This window comes from Hemiscyllium ocellatum, chromosome 1 (assembly GCF_020745735.1).
Source record: "Hemiscyllium ocellatum isolate sHemOce1 chromosome 1, sHemOce1.pat.X.cur, whole genome shotgun sequence".
NCBI classification, from domain to species: Eukaryota; Metazoa; Chordata; class Chondrichthyes; order Orectolobiformes; family Hemiscylliidae; genus Hemiscyllium; species Hemiscyllium ocellatum.
The window spans coordinates 50,484,774-50,506,707 of NC_083401.1; the positions used below are offsets into that span (position 1 = coordinate 50,484,774).

Sequence of the window (21,934 nt, forward strand, 5' to 3'; positions counted from 1 at the left end):
ATCACATGAAGAGTCCAAGAAAGCTTGTTGTGGATGACCACTCCCAGGAGCTTGACACTCTCTACTTGTTCCACCTCTGTGCTGTTAATGTGAAGGGGGGTATGAGTAACATCCCGCCAATAATGAGTTCCTTGGTTTTCCCAGCATTGAGAGCTAGGTTGTTCTCAGTGCACCGCTTTTTCAGGTCTTCCACCTCCCATCTGTAGTCTGTTTCATTGCCATCTGAGATTCAACCAACTATGGTGGTGTCATCAGTGAACTTGTAAATAACATTAGTCTGGTATTTGGCGACGCAGTCATGGTATACTGTGAGTACAGTGGGGGGCTCCAGTGTTGAATGTTAGTGAGGATATTGTCCCCAATCTTCACTGATTGTGGCCTGTGGATCAGGAATCTGAGGATCCAGTTGCAGAGAGTGGGGCTTAGTCCGAGATCACTCAGTTTAGTAATCAGTCTCCAGTGGATAACACTGTTGAAGGCTGAACTGTAGTGTAATAATAAGTGTAGCATAAGAATGAGCATAATAAAGTAGAGCAGATAACAAGCAATTGAAACAAACAGCTTCTCCATGTTTAAAAACAACAAGTCATTGTTTTTGTCACCTTCACAAACTCTCCTCCCTTGATATTGATTCCATTCCTCTTTCTGGCAAAAGTCTGGTTGAGGCAGTATATCTGCAACTTTGGTCCCATGCTTTATTTTCAAAATTTTCGTCCTCATTTTCAAATTCCTCTATGACCTAGCACTTCCCTTCCTCTGTGACCCTAATTCTCCAGGCCCTCAGCCTTCTGAGACATGTATACTTCTTAAATATCAATCTATTAATGTGGTGTTGCAATTAGCTGCCAAGGTTCTAAGCATTGACATATCCTCACTAAACTTTTCTATTGCGATACAACACTTGCATTTGTTTAATACTACTTAAACCTACCTAATTATCAAGTTTGCATTCATTGGTCCAGCTATTTCTTTTTGCAGATAAGTATCAGGTTTTGTTTTGACTATGGCCCCTGTGAAGTGACTCAGGATATTTTGTTATGTTAAAGGGTGCTATACAAATGCCAGTTGTTGTTATTCATAGTTTAGTTAAGTTTGCTAGGAAGGAACAAATATTCATTCAACTCAAAATCAATTCTGAAATTTTCTCCTGGACTTGGAATTCACAAAAGCGCAATGGCAGACACAACTGGCATATGAAATCCTGCATCAAGCTTCCATGTAGACATTTATTCATTTTCACAAACTGGTTTCCCTGTGTACAATGGATGAACACAGCTGTTGATATTAGCTATTTCCTCCTTGAGGAAACAATTTCACAAAGTCTCCTCCATCTAAGTGTATTTCCTAATCTTTAGCCACTGTTATTTTCTGGCATGAATACAATGATCTGTTATGATGCAATTAAAAAGACATGGTTTGTATTCCCTGCAAGGGTGATTTCGCTGCAGGATCACTTCTTAGCATAATCTTTTTAGCAACTCAAATGTCCCAGATAATGTTTAAACTTTCAAACAACCCAAATGCATGAACGAACAGAGGCTAGCTTTCATTTTGACTCAGTTTATTTTTGTTTGTATCAACTTTACGCAATTTCGATCTCATTTCCATTGTAACTATTGCCAAAAGCAGACAAGAAGTTGAATCTTTTCATCTGGCACTCATCAGAGTGAGGCCACAAGAAACAGCTTGGAGAAAAGGTTTTACATAGCATATAGCATGAGAAGTGGGGGTTGCTTCAAATGGCATGGAAATGAGGCAAGAACAGCAAACTGTCAATCTTAATTCTCAGCTGAAAATGTGTTGCTGGTCAAAGCACAGCAGGTCAGGCAGCATCCAAGGAACTCGATAATCTTAATTCTCAGACCAGGCAGGAAGATTCTCATTGGTTAGGATGGGGGTTCAGCAACTCTTAGCTGTCTTTGTAACCCCTTTGAGCTATAGGGAAGAGGCTAAATAGGCTGGGACCTGTTCAGCATTGGAGGCTGAGGGGTGACCTTATAGAGGTGTATAAAATCATGAGGGGCATGGGAAAGGTGCAATGTGTGTACAAAAAAATCCTTCCCTACATAATACAGGGTTCTGTGCATTTATTTGTGTAATTTATAGCACACAAAAATATATCACTGTGAGCCTGACCAATTATTAGCTTCAATGTAATTCTTAGCACAGTCTGGGTTGGTTAATAAATGATTTATTGCAGCAGAATCACATCTAGTGGTGAATGTACTTTGCTGAAAGCACAGGCTAGATGAGCATAAATGGCACTCCATGGACAAGACCCATGAAAGGCCACAAATCTGTTGGTCAGCTGTCAACATGGATCAAGATTTGGCAAGGTTTCTGGGCAGCAGAGGGGGCTAGTTAGCTGCCGATGAACATATCTGGCCCCTAAACTGTCATTGAAAACTGAGTTAAAACTCACACAACACTAGGTTGTAGCAACAGGTTTAATAGGAAGTACACCAGCTTTCGGAGCGCTGCTCCTTCATCAGGTGGTTGTGGAGGACACAATTGTAAGGCACAGAATTTATAGCAAAAGCTTACAAGGAAATATACCTTGATTGTCTGTTGGGTCTTTCATCTGTTCGAATACCATGACAGTTTCACTTCTTTCATGTGTAAATCACAAAGCCTTTTTAAAAATGTTACATTCTTCACAAAACTTTTCTTTTAAAAGTTTCATTCTCCGAAGTTTCAAAGGTTCTCAAAACTCTCGAGTTTCAAAACAAAGGTTTTGTGATTTTTTTTGTCCATTAGAAACAGATTTTCACATATAAAAACTTCTCAATCATAACTGTTTGTTTTTTTGCCAGGAGCCAGTTTTGATTCCAATTTGCCACATTCTCTTGGATCCCATAAGCTTCTAAATTACTGTCAAGTCTGCTAGGTGACATTTTGACAAAAACTTTGCGGAAATCTATGTCAACTGCATTGAATGTACTATCGACATTGATCTCTCCTTGTTAACTCCTAAGAAAAAAAAATCAATGCAGTTTATCACACAACATTCTCTTAACAAGTCTGTACCCAGGTCAACTGTCTTTGATGAAGCCAGGTCTGTTGAAATTATCTGTCTGAACTTTTCCAATAATTTGTTCACCACTGAAGTTAGGCTGACTGGCCTGTAATGAGCTAATTTATTCCTTTCTATCATTTCAAATGATGGGATAATGTTAACAGTCATCTAGTCCTCCTTGCTCACCCTTCTGAGACATCACTTCTGAGGAAAGGCCTTAGGAGTTCCATCACACCACCCATTCCGGCATTCTTCGAACTATGCAACGCCACAAATGTCTCCTAGCATTGCATTAATCACTATGGAACCATCTCCATTCTTCTGTTTAATTTTTGTGCTTAGTTGGAACCATTTTGTTCAGTGCAACTTTCCGTTAAAGTAGACACTGGCTCAAAGGTAAAAGACAGAGGGTGGTGGTGGAGGGTTGTTTTTCAGATTGGAGGCCTGTGACCAGTGGAGTGCCACAAGGATTGGTGCTGGGTCCACTACTTTTAGTCATTTACATAAATGATTTGGATGTGAACATAAGAGGTATAGTTAGTAAGTTTGCAGATGACATCAAAATTGGTGGTGTAGTGGACAGCGAAGAAGGTTACCTCAGATTACAACAGGATCTGGACCAGATGAGCCAATGGGCTGAGAAGTGGCAGATGGAGCTTAATTTAGACAAATGCGAGGTGTTGCATTTTGGGAAAGCAAATCTTAGCAAGACTTATACACTTAATGGTAAGGTCCTCAGGGATGTTGCTGAACAAAGAGACCTTGGAGTAGAGGTTTACAGCTCTTTGAAAGTAGTGTTGCAAGTAGATATGATAGTGAAGAAGGCATTTGGTATTCTTTCCTTTATTTGTCAGAATATTGAGTATATGAGTTAGAACATAGAACATAGAACAATACAGCGCAGAACAGGTCCTTCGACCCTCGATGTTGCGCCAACCTGTGAACTATTCTCAGCTTGTTCCCCCTACACTATCCCATCATCATCCAAAAGTTGAGAAGTCATGTTGTGGCTGTGCAGGATATTGGTTAGGCCACTGTTGGAATATTATGTGCAATTCTGGTCTCCTTCCTATCAGAAGGATGTTGTGAAACTTGAAAAGGTCCAGAAAAAATTTACAAGGATGATGCCAGGATTGGAGATTTGAGCTATAGGGAGAGGCTGAACAGGCTGGGGCTGTTTTCCCTGCAGCTGAGGGGTGACCTTATAGAGGTTTATAAAATTGTGAGGGGCAGAGATAGGATAAGTAGACAAAGTCTTTTCCCTGGGATGGGGAGTCCAGAACTAGAGAGCGTAGGTTTAGAGTGAGAGGGGAAAGATATAAAAGAGACCTAAGGGGCAGCTTTTTCACACAGAGGGTGGTACATGTATAGAATGAACTACCAGAGGAAGTGGTGGAGGCTGGTACAATTGCAGCATTTTAAAGGCATCTGGACAGGTATATGAATAGGAAGCGTTTGGAAGGATATGAGCTGAGTGCTGGCAAGTGGGACTAGATTAGATTGGGATATCTGTTTGGCATGGATGAGTTGGACCGAAGGGCCTGTTTCCATGCTGTACATCTCTATAATTCTATGACTCTGGACACCCTAACTTTGAGTGGGGGAAGTCTGACTGTAGCATTTTGCTGCAAGTCACATTTAGGAGAGGAGAGGAATACCGTACCCTTTAACCTAATACCATGATCATTCAGGTATCCAGGTACAAGCTGCAAATCACATACCTCATGACCGAATATCATAATGGAACAAAATTGTTGACTGTGTTCAACATATTAATCAATGTACTTAGCTTTGGTAACCTGATGGAACGCATTAGTATTGTTGAAAATCAATATATCACCAAAGAAGAATAACAGTCCACCACTGTGATTAACCTGAGAATATTATTTTAAATTTTTTTAAATGAGTGACTTTGTCACCAAAATGAAATGGGAACCTTCTTGGAATAGTCACAAATGGTAGATGCATGCCGTGCTCTTTAGTCTGGTCTGGGGCTTTGACACTTTAGTGAAGGAATCATAGAAATGGAGCTTGTCCTTAATATAACTTTTGTTTAAATTACCTTGATTGAACTGGGTTGATAATGCAAACAAATTGAGAATCATGGACAGCAGAATGTATGGACATCTACTTTAACAATTCTTTATTTTTATATGCAGTGATGCAAATGAGTTACAAATGGCTTGGAATGTGTATTCAGATGCATTATTCCTGTAATAAATTGAAACAAAATATTGCAATTGCTGAAAATCAAAATGGAAATGGATAAAACTGAGCATTCCTGTCACATTCTGTGCTAATGAGGAAGTAGTGGAGGCTGGTACAATTGCAGTACTTAAAAGGCATCTGGATGGGTATATGAATAGGAAGGGTTGAGAGGGATATGGGCCAAGTGCTGGCAAATTGGACTAGATTAGTTTAGGATATCTAGTCGGCATGGACAAGTTGGACCAAAGGGTCTGTTTCCCCGTGCTGTACATCTCGATGTCTCTATGACACCAATGTTTGTTCAAAAATGTGATAATCAACTGAGGTACCTTTTCATTCTAAAGCAGACTTAATTAGAAGCAATTCTTTCCCCCCTCAATATCATGACCAAATGTTGCAATTCTTATCAGGTTTCTTTGGAGAAACAAAGACTTCAAAGCTTTTCCTACTTAAAGTGTTTTTCTGATTGACAGCAAGTGTGCCCATTAAATTAATTCTCAACTCAAAAATGTCAAATCAGAATGAAAGCCATTGTCAACATTCACTTTGAGTATTTGGACTTGTAGTTTTTAAATTGTTGAATGAGTTGTCAAATTGATCTGCATCATATCCCTTCAGCTTCCTTCAACAATCCAGAACAACAGCATCACAAATTTTTGTTTACTTACGCATGGTGTGAGGGCATCGCTGGTTGGACTAGAATTTATTCCCAGTCCCTAATTGTCCTTGAGAAGGTGGAACAGAGCTACTTTCTTGAACTGCTGCAGTCTACCTGCTGTAGTTTGACCAACAACGCCAAGAGGGAGGGAATTCGAGGATTTTGACCCAGTCACAATGAAGGAACTGTGATATATTTCCAGGGGGAAGTAAGTGAGAGACTTAGGAGGGGAACATCAGGTGGTGGTGGTGTTCCCATATATCTGCTGCCCTTTTGAGATGAGAGTGGTTGTGGGTTTGAAAGGTGCTGCTCAAGGATCTTTGGAGAATTTTTTGCAGTGCATCTTGTAGACAGGACAGAGTGCTGCTACTGCACATTGGTGATGGAGGGAATGGATGCTTGTGGATGTGGTGCCAATCAAACGGGCTGCTCTGGCCAAGATGGTGATAAGCTTTTTGAGGGCTGTTGGAGCTGCTCATCCAGGAAAGTGGAGAATATTCCATCACACTCCTGATGTGGACTTTGTAGATGATGGACAGGTTTTGGGAGTCAGGAGGTTAGTTACTCACCAAAGAATTCCTAGCCTGTGACCCGTTCTAGTAACCACTGTATTTACGTGGTGGGTTTAGTCAAGTTTCTTGAGAATGGTAACCTCACTGATGTTGTGGGGGATTCAGTGATGGTAACACCATTCTGGAGCTGGTCATTGCTCTGTGTAAATGTTACTTGCCACTTGTCAGCCCAATCTTGGTATTTGTCCACATCATGTCACATTTCAGCATGGACTGCTTCAGTAACTGAGGTGTCATAAATGCAACTAAACATTATGTAATCCTCGACAAACAGCCTCACTTCTGACCTTATAATGGAGGTAAGGTCATTGATGAAACAACTGAAGACAGGGGGGACCTAGGACACTACATTGCCCCTCTCGCTCGCTCTGTGTCTGTCCTTTCTCAGTCTCGGTGAAGCACAGGCGCCACAGCAGCCGGCTGCGGTGGTGTTGCAACTGCTGGAGATGGACGACAAGGACGAGGAGATGGTGGTGGTGGGAGAAAGGAGAGGAAAAAGAAAGTTTGTGAGGATGAACGCCAATCGATCTGAACCACTCGGAGACTGGACCCGTTAGCTCCGGCAGAAAGGAAGAAAAAGACCAGCACCGAGAGAGATCCACTGAAAATTGGAGAAAATTTGTGGGCGGCATGGTGGCACAGTGGTTAGCACTGCTGCCTCACAGCGCCTGAGACCCGGGTTCAATTCCCGACTCAGGCGACTGACTGTGTGGAGTTTGCACGTTCTCCCCGTGTCTGCGTGGGTTTCCTCCGGGTGTTCCGGTTTCCTCCCACAGTCTAAAGATGTGCGGGTCAGGTGAATTGGCCATGCTAAATTGCCCGTAGTATTAGGTAAGGGGTAAATGTAAGGGTATGGGTGGTTTGCGCTTCGGCAGGTCGGTGTGGACTTGTTGCGTCAAAGGGCCTGTTTCCACACTGTAAGTAATCTAATCTAATCTAAAAACGCGCTGACAGCCCCGTTTCCTCTCCACCCGCCGCCATGAACAACCAGGGCGGCAACGAGATCGGGTAAGAGGCCAGAGACTAGGCCCCAAAGCCATACCTTGAGTTTGGAGACCATCAGAGTTTTCCCCTCAAAGCGTACGCGGGCGGCCGTTGAGATTGGTGGCGTCGGCGACAGGCTGCTCGAGATTTATTTAAAACGCATTATCTAAATACACCGTGTATTTATTTATTTGTTTTTGGTTTTGTCCTTCCCCATTAATGCCTTGGGAAGGAGAATTTGAAATGGATCCGGGAACAGAGAGAGGAGGGTAATGGCACTTGGTGAAGGTCAATGTCCAGGCGGGAGACAGGAATTTTATTCTCCCTTCACTGCCCGAGTTCAACTCGTCATCTCTCTCCGAGGGTTTAACCTGATTTCAATTCATTCATTTATTGTGCCCACGAGTGTTCTCCCATTTATTTCGCACAAATTGTAAAAATTCCCCTCTTACATCCTTTTTCTTTATTTAAAACACGCTGATTTTGGGGGGAGGGAGAAGCATGGCAAAGGGGGCACAAATCCAAATCCTCTGCACGTGTAAATCAAACATGGATCAAACCCTCTTCTTCTAAAAAAATCCCTTTATTTATGGCTTATTTTCTCCTCTTAGAAACACCAGTTTGTAGCTGATTTTTTTTGCAGAAATAGAAAATGTTTCAAAGCTACTTCACCACGTGCTATACACCATGTGGATCTGATTAGTTATCGGTTCTGAAGGTGTGGTAGGTAGTGCAATTAAAATTGGGTATTATTGAAAATGTCAGAAGCATCAACACCTGTGGAGTGAGGAGATTGAAAGGATGACCCAAGCTATGGAAGGGATTTGAAAGCATGGATAATTTTTAAAATGCATGGTGTTCTTTAATGGGGGCTATAGTTGGATGATTGCACCCTGCATGTTAAGATGAAGAAAGGAGAGTTTTAGATGGAATTTATAGAGGGATAAAGAGAAGCCAGCCAAAAGTGCATTTGGAGTAGAGGATATAAAGGTAAGAATGAAGGTTAAGTAATCGATGCTTATCTTAGTTTCATATGGCATTAGTAGCGGCTAATGGAGTAGAGTTTGAGACAGTGGTCTCAAAATCTCTGTAGTTTTGAAATAGTGAAATCCTAGAGCTGTTGATGGATTTAACTACAGGATTAAGAACTTCAAATTGACTTCTATGGATTATTGAGTGATAGGAGGATCTGTGTGGACCCAGTGGGCCAAATGGCCTGTCTCCACACTAGGGATTCTATGATATAACTACAGTGAGGAACTCCTGCAGAAATGTCCTAGACCTGAGATGACTGATCTCTAACAATCACAGCCATCTTCCTCTGTGCCATGTATGACTCTAACCATCAGAATGTGTGCCTCTTGACACCCATTGATTGCAGTTTTTCTAGGGATCCTTGATGCCACACTTGGCTGTATATGGCCTTGGTATCAAGGGCTGTTACTCTCACCTCCACTTGAGAAATCAGCTCTTTTGTCCATTTTTCAATAAAGGTGCAATGAAGTTAGGAGCTGAGTAGTTCTAGCAGAACATCCTAAAACAATTTTAGAGAATATTTTTTAAAATGGTGCATGTTGCACATTCCAATCATTGTCAAGCCCATCTGTCTCCAACTGTTTACACTATTTTTCTGAAAACAAGAATGCCAGTACAAAGAAAGCTCGAATGTGGATAGTCAACATCATTATCAGGAATACACAATCAGTTTCCATTATTGTTCACTTGCAATCTTTAGATGTAGAATATTTCATATAAAGTTTAGCATACAAAGAAATTCAAATTGTCTTCAAGCCATGATATTTCTTATGAAACACAAATGCACTTGCTCAAATTGCTCTGAACATCATTACAGACCTAGGGTGCTTGCAGAGCAGAAAGCATCACTCTTGCCTTGGTGTGCTACAATTAGCTTCTGCCTTTTATTTTAATAAGATACAAAGATCTCTATTTCCAGTGGAAACAACTTGTGTGAAGAAATTATCTGCCATTTGATTTCCAAACTTTCTTTAGAATAATTCTGAATCAATTACTGTTTATCATTTAATTCAAGGAATGGAGAAGAGTATGCCAATTGACTAACTTATTTGACAATATTGAAATATTTGCAAGTACATTAAAACAAAAGGTGACTATCAATATCATTTGTAATGTTATAATTCCTTTATTTTCCTAGTTTAAACTTTGAAAGACTTAACGTAAACTATTACCTATTCATTTATTGTTCTATTAATCTATGAAGTAATGGTTAACTTTTTAACTCTTGTTTCTCTTTGTACAAGCCCCTTTTTTTGCACCTTGGTACCGAAGATGGCGATGTTATATTCTTTTCACTGTACTCCTATACTTGAGTACACATGACAATAAAATCTAAACTATAAAAAAATCTAAAATCAAATTGGAAATTAGGAAATGGCAGATTTCTTAAATAGTCATTTTGTATTAATGTGCACAATACAGGATGAGGATTTAAAAGCCAGACATAAGGAAACATAAAATAAATCAAGCAAAGAAATTAACTAGATTCAATATAAAGAAATAGTTATGGAGAAACAGATGTTTCTCCATAACAGGTGATTATATTGTTAATACATTAATCATAGAATTCAACAGTCTAGATTTATGAATTGTTCCCTATCGGTAACAAACTAGCAGCTTCACTTCACTATTTAAGGGTAATAGAGAAAAAAATAAAAGATTATAGCTCTATTCTTGTACACATTAGTTAATTTAGACAGAAGTATGTTCATGGTCTTAGACAGAAATTGTGAGCTTTACTGTCTAGAAAGATAAAGGCAGAAGACACAAGAATATGATTGAATCATAGAATTCCCACAGTATGGAAGCAGGCCATTGAGCCCATCATGTCCACATCAACCCTCTGAACAGCATCCGACACAGACTTACCCATCTATCTTATTGCTGTAACTGTGCATTTCCCATGGCTAATCCACCCAACCTACACATCCCCAGACACTATGGGCCATTTAGCATTGCCAAACTACCTAATCACATTACCACATTCAAATCACACACCACCTTCACTTTGAAACTTGCTGTTGTTTCTTCAACATTGCTGGGTTAAAGTCCTGGCATTCCATACATAGCTACATTATGGAAATAACTCCATCATTTGTTTCAGAGGTTCAAGAAGGTAGTTTACAACTGGATGGTCAATAAATGCTGGTCTTGCCAACAACGCTCACATCCCATTGAAGTATAATTAAAGTCAACATATTTCACATTATGGCTGCAAATGTGTTGCTGGTCAAAGCACAGCAGGTCAGGCAGCATCTCAGGAATAGAGACATTATGTCAGCATCTCCAACCATGTACTCTCCTTTTAAGAGATGCAGGCTATCTTTAAACAGTGATGGCAATATGGTCCTGTTGTCATGTATAATGAATGAATAATGTGGTTAGCAATAACTATATTCAGAAATCATAATAACAGGCAGGACCAGCATGCTGTGCTCTTTTGATCACAGTGAACAGGCACAGAATATCTAAGTGTTATAACATCACACCAGTTTTTTGGAGGTGAACCAGTTTATCCAACACTAAATCCACATTAAAGCACAGCCTTTAATCTTGTCCATTTTGTCTCTGTAATACACCTTTCCATACTTAACAAGGTTTCAAGACTCTCAAAATACAAATCCCCATACTGCAGCACCTGTCAGAATACCAAGCAAAGCATCTCCGAACTCAATAAAACCTGACAGCAAGCTATGATTGGGTAACTTCTTCAAGATGTTTGACTAATAATTTCATAGAAATTTAGGCTAACATTATAATTCAAGTGAATGATACCATTCCTATTTTGCTAAAAGTGGATATCTTTTGGCATGGAGCTTTGAGGAGTGAGAAACATGCAAAACTAAGAACACAAGTAGTATTTTGTAAAGTTCAAAGAAATTATCAGATTTTTACTGAAGGTTGAGTCCTTCGTTACTACAAGTACTCACCAGAGGTCAAATGTTAACACAAGTCATTCTACAAATAGTTATCTGATAGTATAGAACTCGAGTACTGCTGAAAAAAGACACATTTTGCAAAGACTTCACCTAGCACTCATCAGGACATTTGCAAAAATACCAATGAATAGGGGAACAACATTTTGATTTGCATGAGCAGACCACACTGATAGGTTGACAAGTGGCCTCTGATTGGTAGCGGCCTGGCCATGGAGAATTTACCAATATGATGATGACTAACAGCTATTTATCAAGCAGATTTACTCTGGTATTGTCCTGAGCAACAATTTAGAAAACAGCTATCACCTATTTTATCCATTCGAAATAGGCATGCTATGCATATGCAAATTTTTCTCAGAAAATACAGGGCCCTGTGTATTATTATGTGTAGCTTCCAGTACAGGCAGATGAACCACACTGAGTGCCTGACTGACAATCCTAATTTGGTTGTCAGTGTAATTCTTATCACTTCAGGTTTATGCCTCAGAGGGAAGTTAATCTCTGCCAAGCATCTTGCTAAAATTCAGCAAATTGCACCATTATGTTCTACCATCCGTCTAACGCTTAATGTCACAACAAATCTAGATTCTATATTTCTTACCGTTTCTGCTCATACACTTCTGAGTGTTGCATCTCTGTATCTTACTTGGGGATGGCTTTATTTCACAAATGCTGCTGTCTTCCTCTGTCTTATTAGTTTCCAAGTTCATACATCTCACCACCTGTTGCTGTAAGCCTCCTCCGCAGGACGCAGAGCACTACATTATCAGAACAAATATTTTAGAGAACATAACAGTGTAGTATAAACATATATTTTATATTCATTGACATAATAGAAGCTAACATCGTGCTTGTTTAAAAAAATTCCTTATTTTTTATATATATCCAGGAATCAGCTTATTCCTGATGAAGGGCTTATGCTCGAAACGTCGAATTCTCGATTCCTGAGATGCTGCCTGGCCTGCTGTGCTTTGACCAGCAACACATTTGCAGTTGTTTAAAAAAAACCCAGCTGTCTCACTGAAAGGAACATATTGATAATACAAGTTTGTGTTCTAGGTTTAAGTCAGCTATGAAATGAAAGTGAGTGTAAACCAAGTGTATGTCTTTATTAGTAAAACTTTAAAAAAAATTATGTCTTACAATTTGATATGTGGATTTTGCTGTCCCTGATTCTTCCACACCCATTATGCAAGTAAGGAATTAAAAGGCAATTTGGTAAATGCCTTTCTTTTAACATAGCAGCTATATACCAAGCACCACTATTATACAATGCTGTGTGATATTTTTGACTTGTCCACACTCCTCCAACACTGGCACCTCCACATCTACCATCCTTTGTGTGTAGAAGTGCTTTCGAACATCTATCCTGAATGGTCTGGCCCTAATTCTCAAACTATGCCCTTAGTTCTAGAATCTCGAATTTATCTTTATTGACCTTGATTTTAAATGTTACACAAACAGGCCTAGTTTATATAATCTCTTCTCCTAACTTATCTCCTGGAATACAGATGCCACTCCCTCCAAGGCCAAGATATCCTTCCTTAGGTGCGTTGCTCATGGTACTCCTAGTGGGCTCTAGGCTAATAATCCGAAAGACCAAGCTAATACTCTGAGGACATTCATTTAAATCTCACCAAGGCAAATGGGGAAATTTGAATTCAATAAACAGCTGGTATTAAAAAATAGTCTAATGTTGACCATTGTCATAAAAACCCACGTGATTCACTAGTTTTCAGAGAAGGAAATCTGACATCCCTACCTGATCTAAGCCCTTCATCAGGAAAAGGGCTTATGCCTAAAACGTCGATTCCCCTACTCCTTGGATGCTGCCTGGCCTGCTGTGCTTTTTCAGCTGCACACTCTCGACTCTGATCGCCAGCATCTGCAGTCCTCACTTTCTCCATTATTACCTGGTCTGGCCTACATATGAACTGTAGATACACTGCAATGTAAATGACTCTTAGCTCCACTCCCACTGAGTTCAAAGAACAATGAATGCAATGAATGCTAACACAGTTCATCATGTCTATATCCCGTGAAGGATTAAAAAGGAAAACTTCTGGAAAAGTGTTGAACACTTTTGTCAACATTCATACAAGATTGACTTCTACACAAGTATATATAAGTATCTCGAATAAATGCTGGAGAAACTTAGCAAGTCTGGCAGCACCTACAAAGAGAGAAACAGAGCTGACATTTTGAGCTTGATATTCCTCTTCTTCAGAACATATCTGTTTTTATTTCAGATTTCCAGCATCTGTAATATTTTGTATTATTTGTGTACATATTCCAGACAGGCGAAGAAAGTTAAATTAACATGATATCTGGTCGGCAAGCAAGAGTTGGACTGAAGGGTCTGTTTCCATGCTGTACATCTTTATGATTCTATAATCATATATATTGTCAATGAAGATAACAAGCGCCAATTAAAAAATACATTTAGGCCTGAGGCTTTCAGAGACTTACTGCAATCAATGAAAGTGTGAGAGAACAGATAGAGATTTCAGTCATCTGGATCATAAATGCAGACTCTGAGCCACTTTGCTGAAGAGTCAGATATCTGTAGTGACCTGCTTGTGATGGTTAGAACACTTGAAAGTTTTCTATCGTGACAGAAGATTGGAAAACCATCACCCTCATTCAATATTTCTCACATCATCCAGGTGCTTAAAAATTACTGGGATGTGTGCTTTTCTGGCAAGCTCAGAATTTACTGACAATCCCTAATTTCCTTGAGTAGGTGGTGGTGAGCTACATGAACTGAATGACTTTTTAGTTAAGTGGTCCATAGTCTAGACTGAGTAAGACCAGCAGATCTCCTCCCTTAAGTAAGTTCAGAGAACTACATAAAATCAAATTACACCCCAGCAGCTTTGTATTTCTACAAATCGAGCTGGTCTCAGTCGTGGCGATCATGAAAATGTCAGATTCTTGTTAAACCACTACTTCCTGACACATGATCACAACTATCTGGAAGGTCAATGACAGCGATATATGGGAACACCAACAGCTGCAAGTGCCAGTCCAAGTCGTTCACCATTCTGGAAATGTAATGTTGTTCCTGCAGTATTGCAGTGTCAAAATCCCGGAATGCCTTCCCTCATTTGTGGGTCTACCTACAGCACATGGATTGCAGTGATTCAGGAAGTCAGCTCACCACCTTTTCAAGGGCAACAATGGATGGGCTATAAATACTGGCTGGGCAAAAATGAGGACTGCAGATGCTAGAAATTAGAGTTGACATTGTGGTGCTGGAAAAGAACAGCAGGTCAGGCAGCATCCAAGGAGCAGGAAAATCGATATTTCAGGCAAAAGCCCTTCATCAGGAACTGTCCCAGCCAGTGCTGCCCATGTTCCCAAGAGTGAATGAAAAATAATAACTTGTGTGAGGGAAACAAGTAAACAGATCAGTTTTCAGTTTGGCTCTAAGAAGAAAATATCGCGCTGCTAGACCCTTGCCCATTCGCTTAGACTATTGATATCCCTCTGCGATCTTTCAGTGTCCTCTGCATGCTTTGCTCTACCACTCATTTCAATGTCATCTGTGAACTTTGACACACTATATTTGGTCCCCAACTCTAAATCATCTATGAAAAATTGTAATCAATTGTGGTCCCAACACTTATCCTCAAGGTACATCACTAGCCACTAATTGCCAACCAGAAAAACATCCATTTATCCTTATTCTTTATAAAGCAATGATGACTCTGCATGTTTTTAGTGTAAATTTTTAAATGCTGCCCTGTCACTTAAATAGTTGAGAAATTATGTTGCAGCTGTACAGGACATTGGTGAGACCACACTTGGAGTATTATGTTCAGTTTTGGTCAAACTGCTATAGGAAGGATGTTATTAAAATGGAAAGAGTGCAGAAGAAATGTACAAGGATATTGCCAGGGCTCTAGGGACTGAATTATAGGGAAAGGTTGGACAATCTAGGACATTTTTCTTTAGAGCATAGGAAGCTGAGGTTTCTTATGGGATCAGGGGTGGGATCTGAGGGTGGGATCAGACTGTTCCCATGTCTCCACAATGAATATCCTAGGCTTTATTTTGGAAAAGTAAAACTGATAGAGGACAATTGGCATTCTGGGAGGGACAGGTTTAATCTTGAATTCACTAACAGCCTGCTTTAGGGGATTGTGCGAGATGTTGGCTCTCAAGTCTCTGTGGGCCAGACTTATAAGATCCATAAGAGGGATCTTATAGAAGTGTATAAGATCATAAGAGGCACTGATAGGATGAAAGCATTCAGTCTTTTTCCCAGGGTTAGAGAATTGAGGACTATGGGACATCAGTTTAAGGTAAGATGGGAAAAGAATAAAAGGAAAACTGAGGGGCAATCTTTTTACTCAGTGGGTGGTATGCATATGGAGTGAGCAACTGGTAGAGGTGATTGAGGCAGATACACTAACAACATTTAAAAAGCATCTGGTCAAATACATGAATAGGAAATATTCACAAGAATATGGGGGTTAAGAGTGTGTTGCTGGAAAAGCACAGCAGATCAGGCAGCAACTGAGGAGCAGGAGAATCGACTACAACCTGAAGATGGAGCAACACTCTGAAAGCTAGTGTGCTTCCAATTACACCTGTTGGACTATAACCTGGTGTTGTGTGATTTTTAACTCTGTTTGAATAAGTGTGCTAACTTAGCAGTTTTCCTATCATTTTCTGAATCAAAAGATAATGTTGGTACAGATCAATGGGTCCAACGGCCTCTTCTGTACTGTATGATTCATTTGGCGGTTAGTAGAAATGGTTCTTACTACAGCAGAGTAGATTATAAGAGGTTTGAATTGCAAGTGTTCATCATTCAAAGTTTGTGAGAAGATTTGTAGCTCGGGTGCTCGTTGTTGTGGTTCCGTTCGCCGAGCTGGGAATTTGTGTTGCAGACGTTTCGTCCCCTGTCTAGGGGACATCCTCAGTGCTTGGGAGCCTCCTGTGAAGCACTTCTGTGATCTTTCCTCCGCCATTTATAGTGGTTTGTCTCTGCTGCTTCTGGTTGTCAGTTCCAGCTGTCCGCTGCAGTGGCCGGTATATTGGGTCCAGGTCAATGTGCTTATTGATTGAATCTGTGGATGAGTGCCATTCCTCTAGGAATTCCCTGGCTGTTCTCTGTTTGGCTTGTCCTATAATAGTAGTGTTATCACAGTCGAACTCATGTTACTTGCCATCTGCGTGTGTGGCTACTAAGGATAGCTGGTCGTGTCGTTTCGTGGCTAGTTGGTGTTCATGGATGCGGATCTTTAGCTGTCTTCCTGTTTGTCCTATGTAGAGTTTTGTGCAGTCCTTGCATGGGATTTTGTACACTACATTGGTTTTACTCATGCTGGGTATCGGGTCCTTCATTCTGGTGAGTTGTTGTTTGAGAGTGGCTGTTGGTTTGTGTGCTGTTACGAGTCCTAGTGGTCGCAGTAGTCTGGCTGTCAGTTCAGAAATGTTTTTGATGTATGGTAGTGTGGCTAGTCCTTTCGGTTGCATCATGTCGTCGTTCTGTTGTCTTTCCCTTAGGCATCTGTTGATGAAATTGCGCGGGTATCTGTTTTTGGCGAATACATTGTATAGGTGTTCTTCTTCCTCTTTTTGCAGTTCTGGTATACTGCAGTGTGTTGTGGCCCTTTTGAATAGTGTCTTGATGCAACTTCTTTTGTGTGTATTGGCATGGTTGCTTTCGTAGTTCAAGATTTGGTCTGTGTTTGTGGCTTTCCTGTGTACCTTTGTGGTGAATTCTCCGTTAGGTGTTCTCTGTACCATCACATCTAAGAATGGGAGTTAGTTGTCCTTTTCTTCCTCTCAAGTGAATTGAATTCCTGTGAATGTGGCTTTAATGATCCGGTGTGTGTTTTCTATTTCTGTGTTTTTAATGATTACAAAAGTGTCATCCACATATCTGACCCAGAGTTTGGGTTGAATTTGCGGTAAGACTGTTTGTTCTAATCTTTGCATTACCGCTTCTGCTATGAGTCCAGAGATGGTTGAGCCCATGGGTATGCTGTTGATTTGTTCATATATTTGGTTGTTGAATGTGAAGTGTGTTGTGAGGCACAGGTCTAGCCACACTACGATACATCAAGAGCATTTCCGAACTGGCAGCCAGATTACTGCGACCACTAGGACTCATAACAACACACAAACCAACAGCCACTCTCAGACAACAACTCGACCTGGACCCAATATACCGACCACTGCAACGGACAGCTGGAACTGACAACCGGAAGCAGCAGAGACAAACGACTATAAATGCCAGACGAAACATCATAGAAGCGCTTCACAGGAGGCTCCCAAACGCTGAGGATGTCACCTAGACAGGGGATGAAACGTCTGCAACACAAATTCCCAGCTCGGCGAACAGAACCACAACAAGTGTTCATCATTTCAAAAAGATTTTAGAAGCTTGATAATGAGATTGTTTCCATTGATCTGTGAGTTATTCACATGACGGTATAAATTTAGAGTTCGTATGAAAATTTGGATGCCTTTATGGCATAAAACCCTGTTATAATCTGAAAATGTAGAGGGCAGAGATGACTGATAACATAGATGTTCTTTTGTTACTCCAGGAAAGAATCAGGGTCAAACAGTATGTTTGAAGCTTAACCGTATATGACTTTGCAAGCTGCGTTATTAAAATACATGACTAGAGCAAACCATTTTTAAAACAAAAGTAGAAATGCAAAAATACATGTTTGCAATAATGATTATGTTTAACTACTAAATTATTAAGATTCCCTGTTCAATTTTGAGGTGAAATTTACAGATTGAGTTGCAGCTGAAAGATTGAATATTTGACATGCCTCACTCCAGGTTCCAGTTATCCACTGAACACATGGCTGATTATTGCAGGGCCTGGTAGTATGAGGCTGAGCCTTCAAATTGCACTGTCCTTCTTCCATACAGTGAACCAGTCTTTCTTGAATCCCACCACCACCACATGTCCTTGAACACTGGGGGAAGATAGACTCATGAGATATTCAAGACCTTTAATCAGAATTGAATCATTTCATTTTACTGAAGCCAAAGCATCTTTTACAGGGCAATAATATCATCAAAAATGAGTATCTCTCCTCTGTTCTTCACGTACCTCACTCCAAGCTGAAACTTGCCAGTCAGCACAGGCCTTTAGATTGCAGCGAAGGCTTGTGGATGGTTTGGTTCTGAGGAGTTGACAGTGAAAAGGCCTCAGGGGCCTTTTATCATGGCTGTCTATACACTGTATGTCACGGATTTTAGCACCACCTCCACAGTTTTCTGAGCACTTTGAATACAGAGGAAACATTAATCAGTAGACAGAGTTGGTTTCACTCCAACAATCCGAACAGCAAAAAAAAAGCCAAATGCAAGAATCTAGATAATATTGACTGTAAATTCAATGCAACCCATTCTAAAAGATGAAAGACTTAACAGCAATCTATGCGAGCGTAAGAGGTACAGTTAGTAGTTTTGCAGATGACACCAAAATTGGAGGTGTAGTGGACAGCGAAGAGGGTTACCTCAGATTACAACAGGATCTAGACCAGATGGGCCAATGGGCTGTGAAGTGGCAGATGGAGTTTAATTCAGATAAATGCGAGGTGCTGCATTTTGTGAAAGCAAATCTTAGCAGGACTTATACACTTAATGGTAAGGTCCTAGGGAGTGTTGCTGAACAAAGAGACCTTAGAGTGCAGGTTCATAGCTCCTTGAAAGTGGAGTCGCAGGTAGGTAGGATAGTGAAGAAGGCGTTTGGTATGCTATCCTTTATTGGTCAGAGTATTGAGTACAGGAGTTGGGAGGTCATGGTGTGGCTGTACAGGACATTGGTTAGACCACTGTTGGAATATTACGTGCAATTCTGGTCTCCTTCCTATCAGAAAGATGTTGTAAAATTTGAAAGGGTTCAGAAAAGATTTACAAGGATGTTGCCAGGGTTGGAGGATCTGAGCTACAGGGAGAGGCCCTCGTGGGTGTCACGGTGGCACAGTGGTTAGCACTGCTGCCTCACAGCGCCAGAGACCCGGGTTCAATTCCCGCCTCAGGCGACTGACTGTGTGGAGTTTGCACGTTCTCCCCGTGTCTGCGTGGGTTTCCTCCGGGTGCTCCGGTTTCCTCCCACAGTCCAAAGATGTGCAGGTCAGGTGAATTGGCCATGCTAAATTGTCCGTAATGTTAGGTAAGGGGCAAATGTAAGAGTAGGGGTATGAGTGGGTTTCGCTTCGGCGGGTCGGTGTGGACTTGTGGGCCGAAGGGCCTGTTTCCACACTGTAAGTAATCTAATCTAATTAAGCCTGGGGCTGTTTTCCCTGGAGCGTCGGAGGCTGAGGGGTGACCTTATAGAGGTTTACAAAATTATGATGGGCATGGATAGGATAAATAGACTAAGTCTTTTCCATGGGGTGGGGGAGTCCAGAGCTAGAGGGCATAGGTTTAGGGTGAGAGGGAAAGATATAAAAGAGACCTAAGGGGCAACTTTTTCACGCAGAGGGCAGTACGTGTATGGAATGAGCTGCCTGAGGATGTGGTGGAGGCTGGTACAATTGCAACATTTAAGAGGCATTTGGATGGATATATGAATAGGAAGGGTTTGGAGCGATTTGGGCCGGGTGCTGGCAGGTGGGACTAGATTGGATTGGGATATCTGGTCAGCATGGATGGGTTGGACTAAAGGGTCTGTTTCCATGCTGTACCTCTCTATGACTGTATAACTCTATATCATTTCAGCTATATGACACTGTAATCTTTTGCGATAAATTCTTTCTTAGGATCCTACTCCACACCTACCTGATGACGGAGCAGTGCTCTGAATGCTACTGTGCTTCCAAATAAACCTGTTGGACTATAACCTGGTGTTGTGTGATTTTTAACTTTGTACAGCCCAGTCCAAAACCAGCACCTCCACGTCGCAAATTTAATGGCAGCAAATAGACCACACATAAGTTTCTGTTATTCATTCAGAAGATTGAGAGCATCACTAGCTCGGCCAGCATTTAATGCCCATCCCTAATTACCCAGAGAGAAGTTAGAAATCAATCACATTGCTGTGGGTCTAGGCTTACATGTAAGGACAGAGTTTTTCTCCATAAAGAACATCAGCGATACAGATTTTTCTGACAATCAACAATGGAAGATGGAGTTTAATTCAAATAAATGTGAGGTGTTGCATTTTGGTAAGGCAAACCAGAGCAGGAGTTCAACAGCAATAGCAGGGCCCTAGAGAGTGTTGCCGAACAGAGAGATCTTGGGGTTCAGGCGCATAGTTCCTTGGAAGTTCCTTGAAGGCATTTAGCATGCTTGCCTTCATTGGGCAGAATATTGAGTATAGGAGTTGGGGTGTCATGCTGCAGCTGCACAGGAGGTTGGTGAGGCCACCTTTAGAAAAATGTGCACAATTCTGGTCGCCAATCTATGGAAAGAATGTTGCTAAATTCGAGAGGGTGCGGAAAAAATTTCCAAGAACGTTGCCAGTGTTGGAGGGTTTGAGCTAAAGGGAGAGGCTGACGAGGGTGGAGTAATTTTCTCTGCAGCATCCGAGGCTGAGGGATGATCTTATAGAGTTTTATAAAATCATGAAGAGCATGGATAGGTTGGATAGCCATTTTTATTGTCTTTTTCACAGAGTAGGGAAGTCCAAAATGAGAGGTCATGGGTTTAAGGTGAAAGAGCAAAGATGCAAAAGGGACTTGAGGGGTAACTTTTTCAAGCTGAGGGTGGCGCATGTATGGAATGAGCTGCCAGAAGAAGTGGTGGAGGTGGGTTCAATTATAACATTTAAAAGGCATGGGTATATGAACAGGAAGGCTTTTGAGAGGTGTGGGCCAAATGCTGGCAAATAGACCTAGAGCAGATTGGGATGTCTGTTTGGCGTGGACGAATTGGACCAAAGCATCTGTTTCCATGCGATATGACTCTATGAGACAATTAATTCTACATTATTAACTGAATTCAAATTCCATCACCTGCTGTGGCAGGATTCGAACGGAGGTTTCTGGAATATTGCTTGAGTCTCTGGATAAAAAGTCCACTGGTTAAGCAACTAGGCTGTTTCTTAACTTATTTCTTGTCTTCTGACTTGAATTTGAATTTCAAGGGCAAAGGGAGATGTATAACACATGCTGGGCTTGCCAAGAATGCCCACGTCTGATGATTGATTAAAAAAAGGTACTAAGTTATAACCTTCACAACACAGTGATACTGTGTGTGGTTGCACAGACCGATCACAAATGGAATGCCGTGACTAAAAGTTGAGAAGGAGAGTATGGCAGAGGAAGAAGGAATTTTTAAAATAGTCTCTATAGGCAGTAAACTTCAAAAGTTATGTTCCATATTCTGGTGCTAACGTTAAGTTACTAAAAGAAAAATGAACTTATATTAAACAGAGAAACAAAGAAAGATTTACATTTATAAAGCATGATTCACCACCAATGGTCATCGCAAAACATTTTATAGGTAATATGTACTTTTAAAATAGCCACAGTTATAATATAGGAATTTCAGCAACTAACTTGCATTCAGCAAACTCCCACAAATAATATTATGAAGA

The 21,934-nt window shown here is 40.8% G+C and overlaps 1 protein-coding gene across 2 annotated transcripts in view; it reads right to left on the bottom strand.

Annotated features, from left to right (window-relative positions):
• Positions 1-21,934, bottom strand: part of LOC132834687 (A disintegrin and metalloproteinase with thrombospondin motifs 12-like) — a 547,736-nt gene that overhangs the window by 36,216 nt on the left and 489,586 nt on the right. For both annotated transcript variants that reach the window (XM_060853764.1, XM_060853682.1), the window contains 3 exons: positions 18,500-18,673; positions 18,213-18,362; positions 12,014-12,170 (listed from right to left, as the gene is read on the bottom strand). In XM_060853764.1, coding sequence (XP_060709747.1) covers positions 12,014-12,170; positions 18,213-18,362; positions 18,500-18,673 — 481 coding nt within the window. The remainder of the gene's footprint in view (positions 1-12,013; positions 12,171-18,212; positions 18,363-18,499; positions 18,674-21,934) is intronic.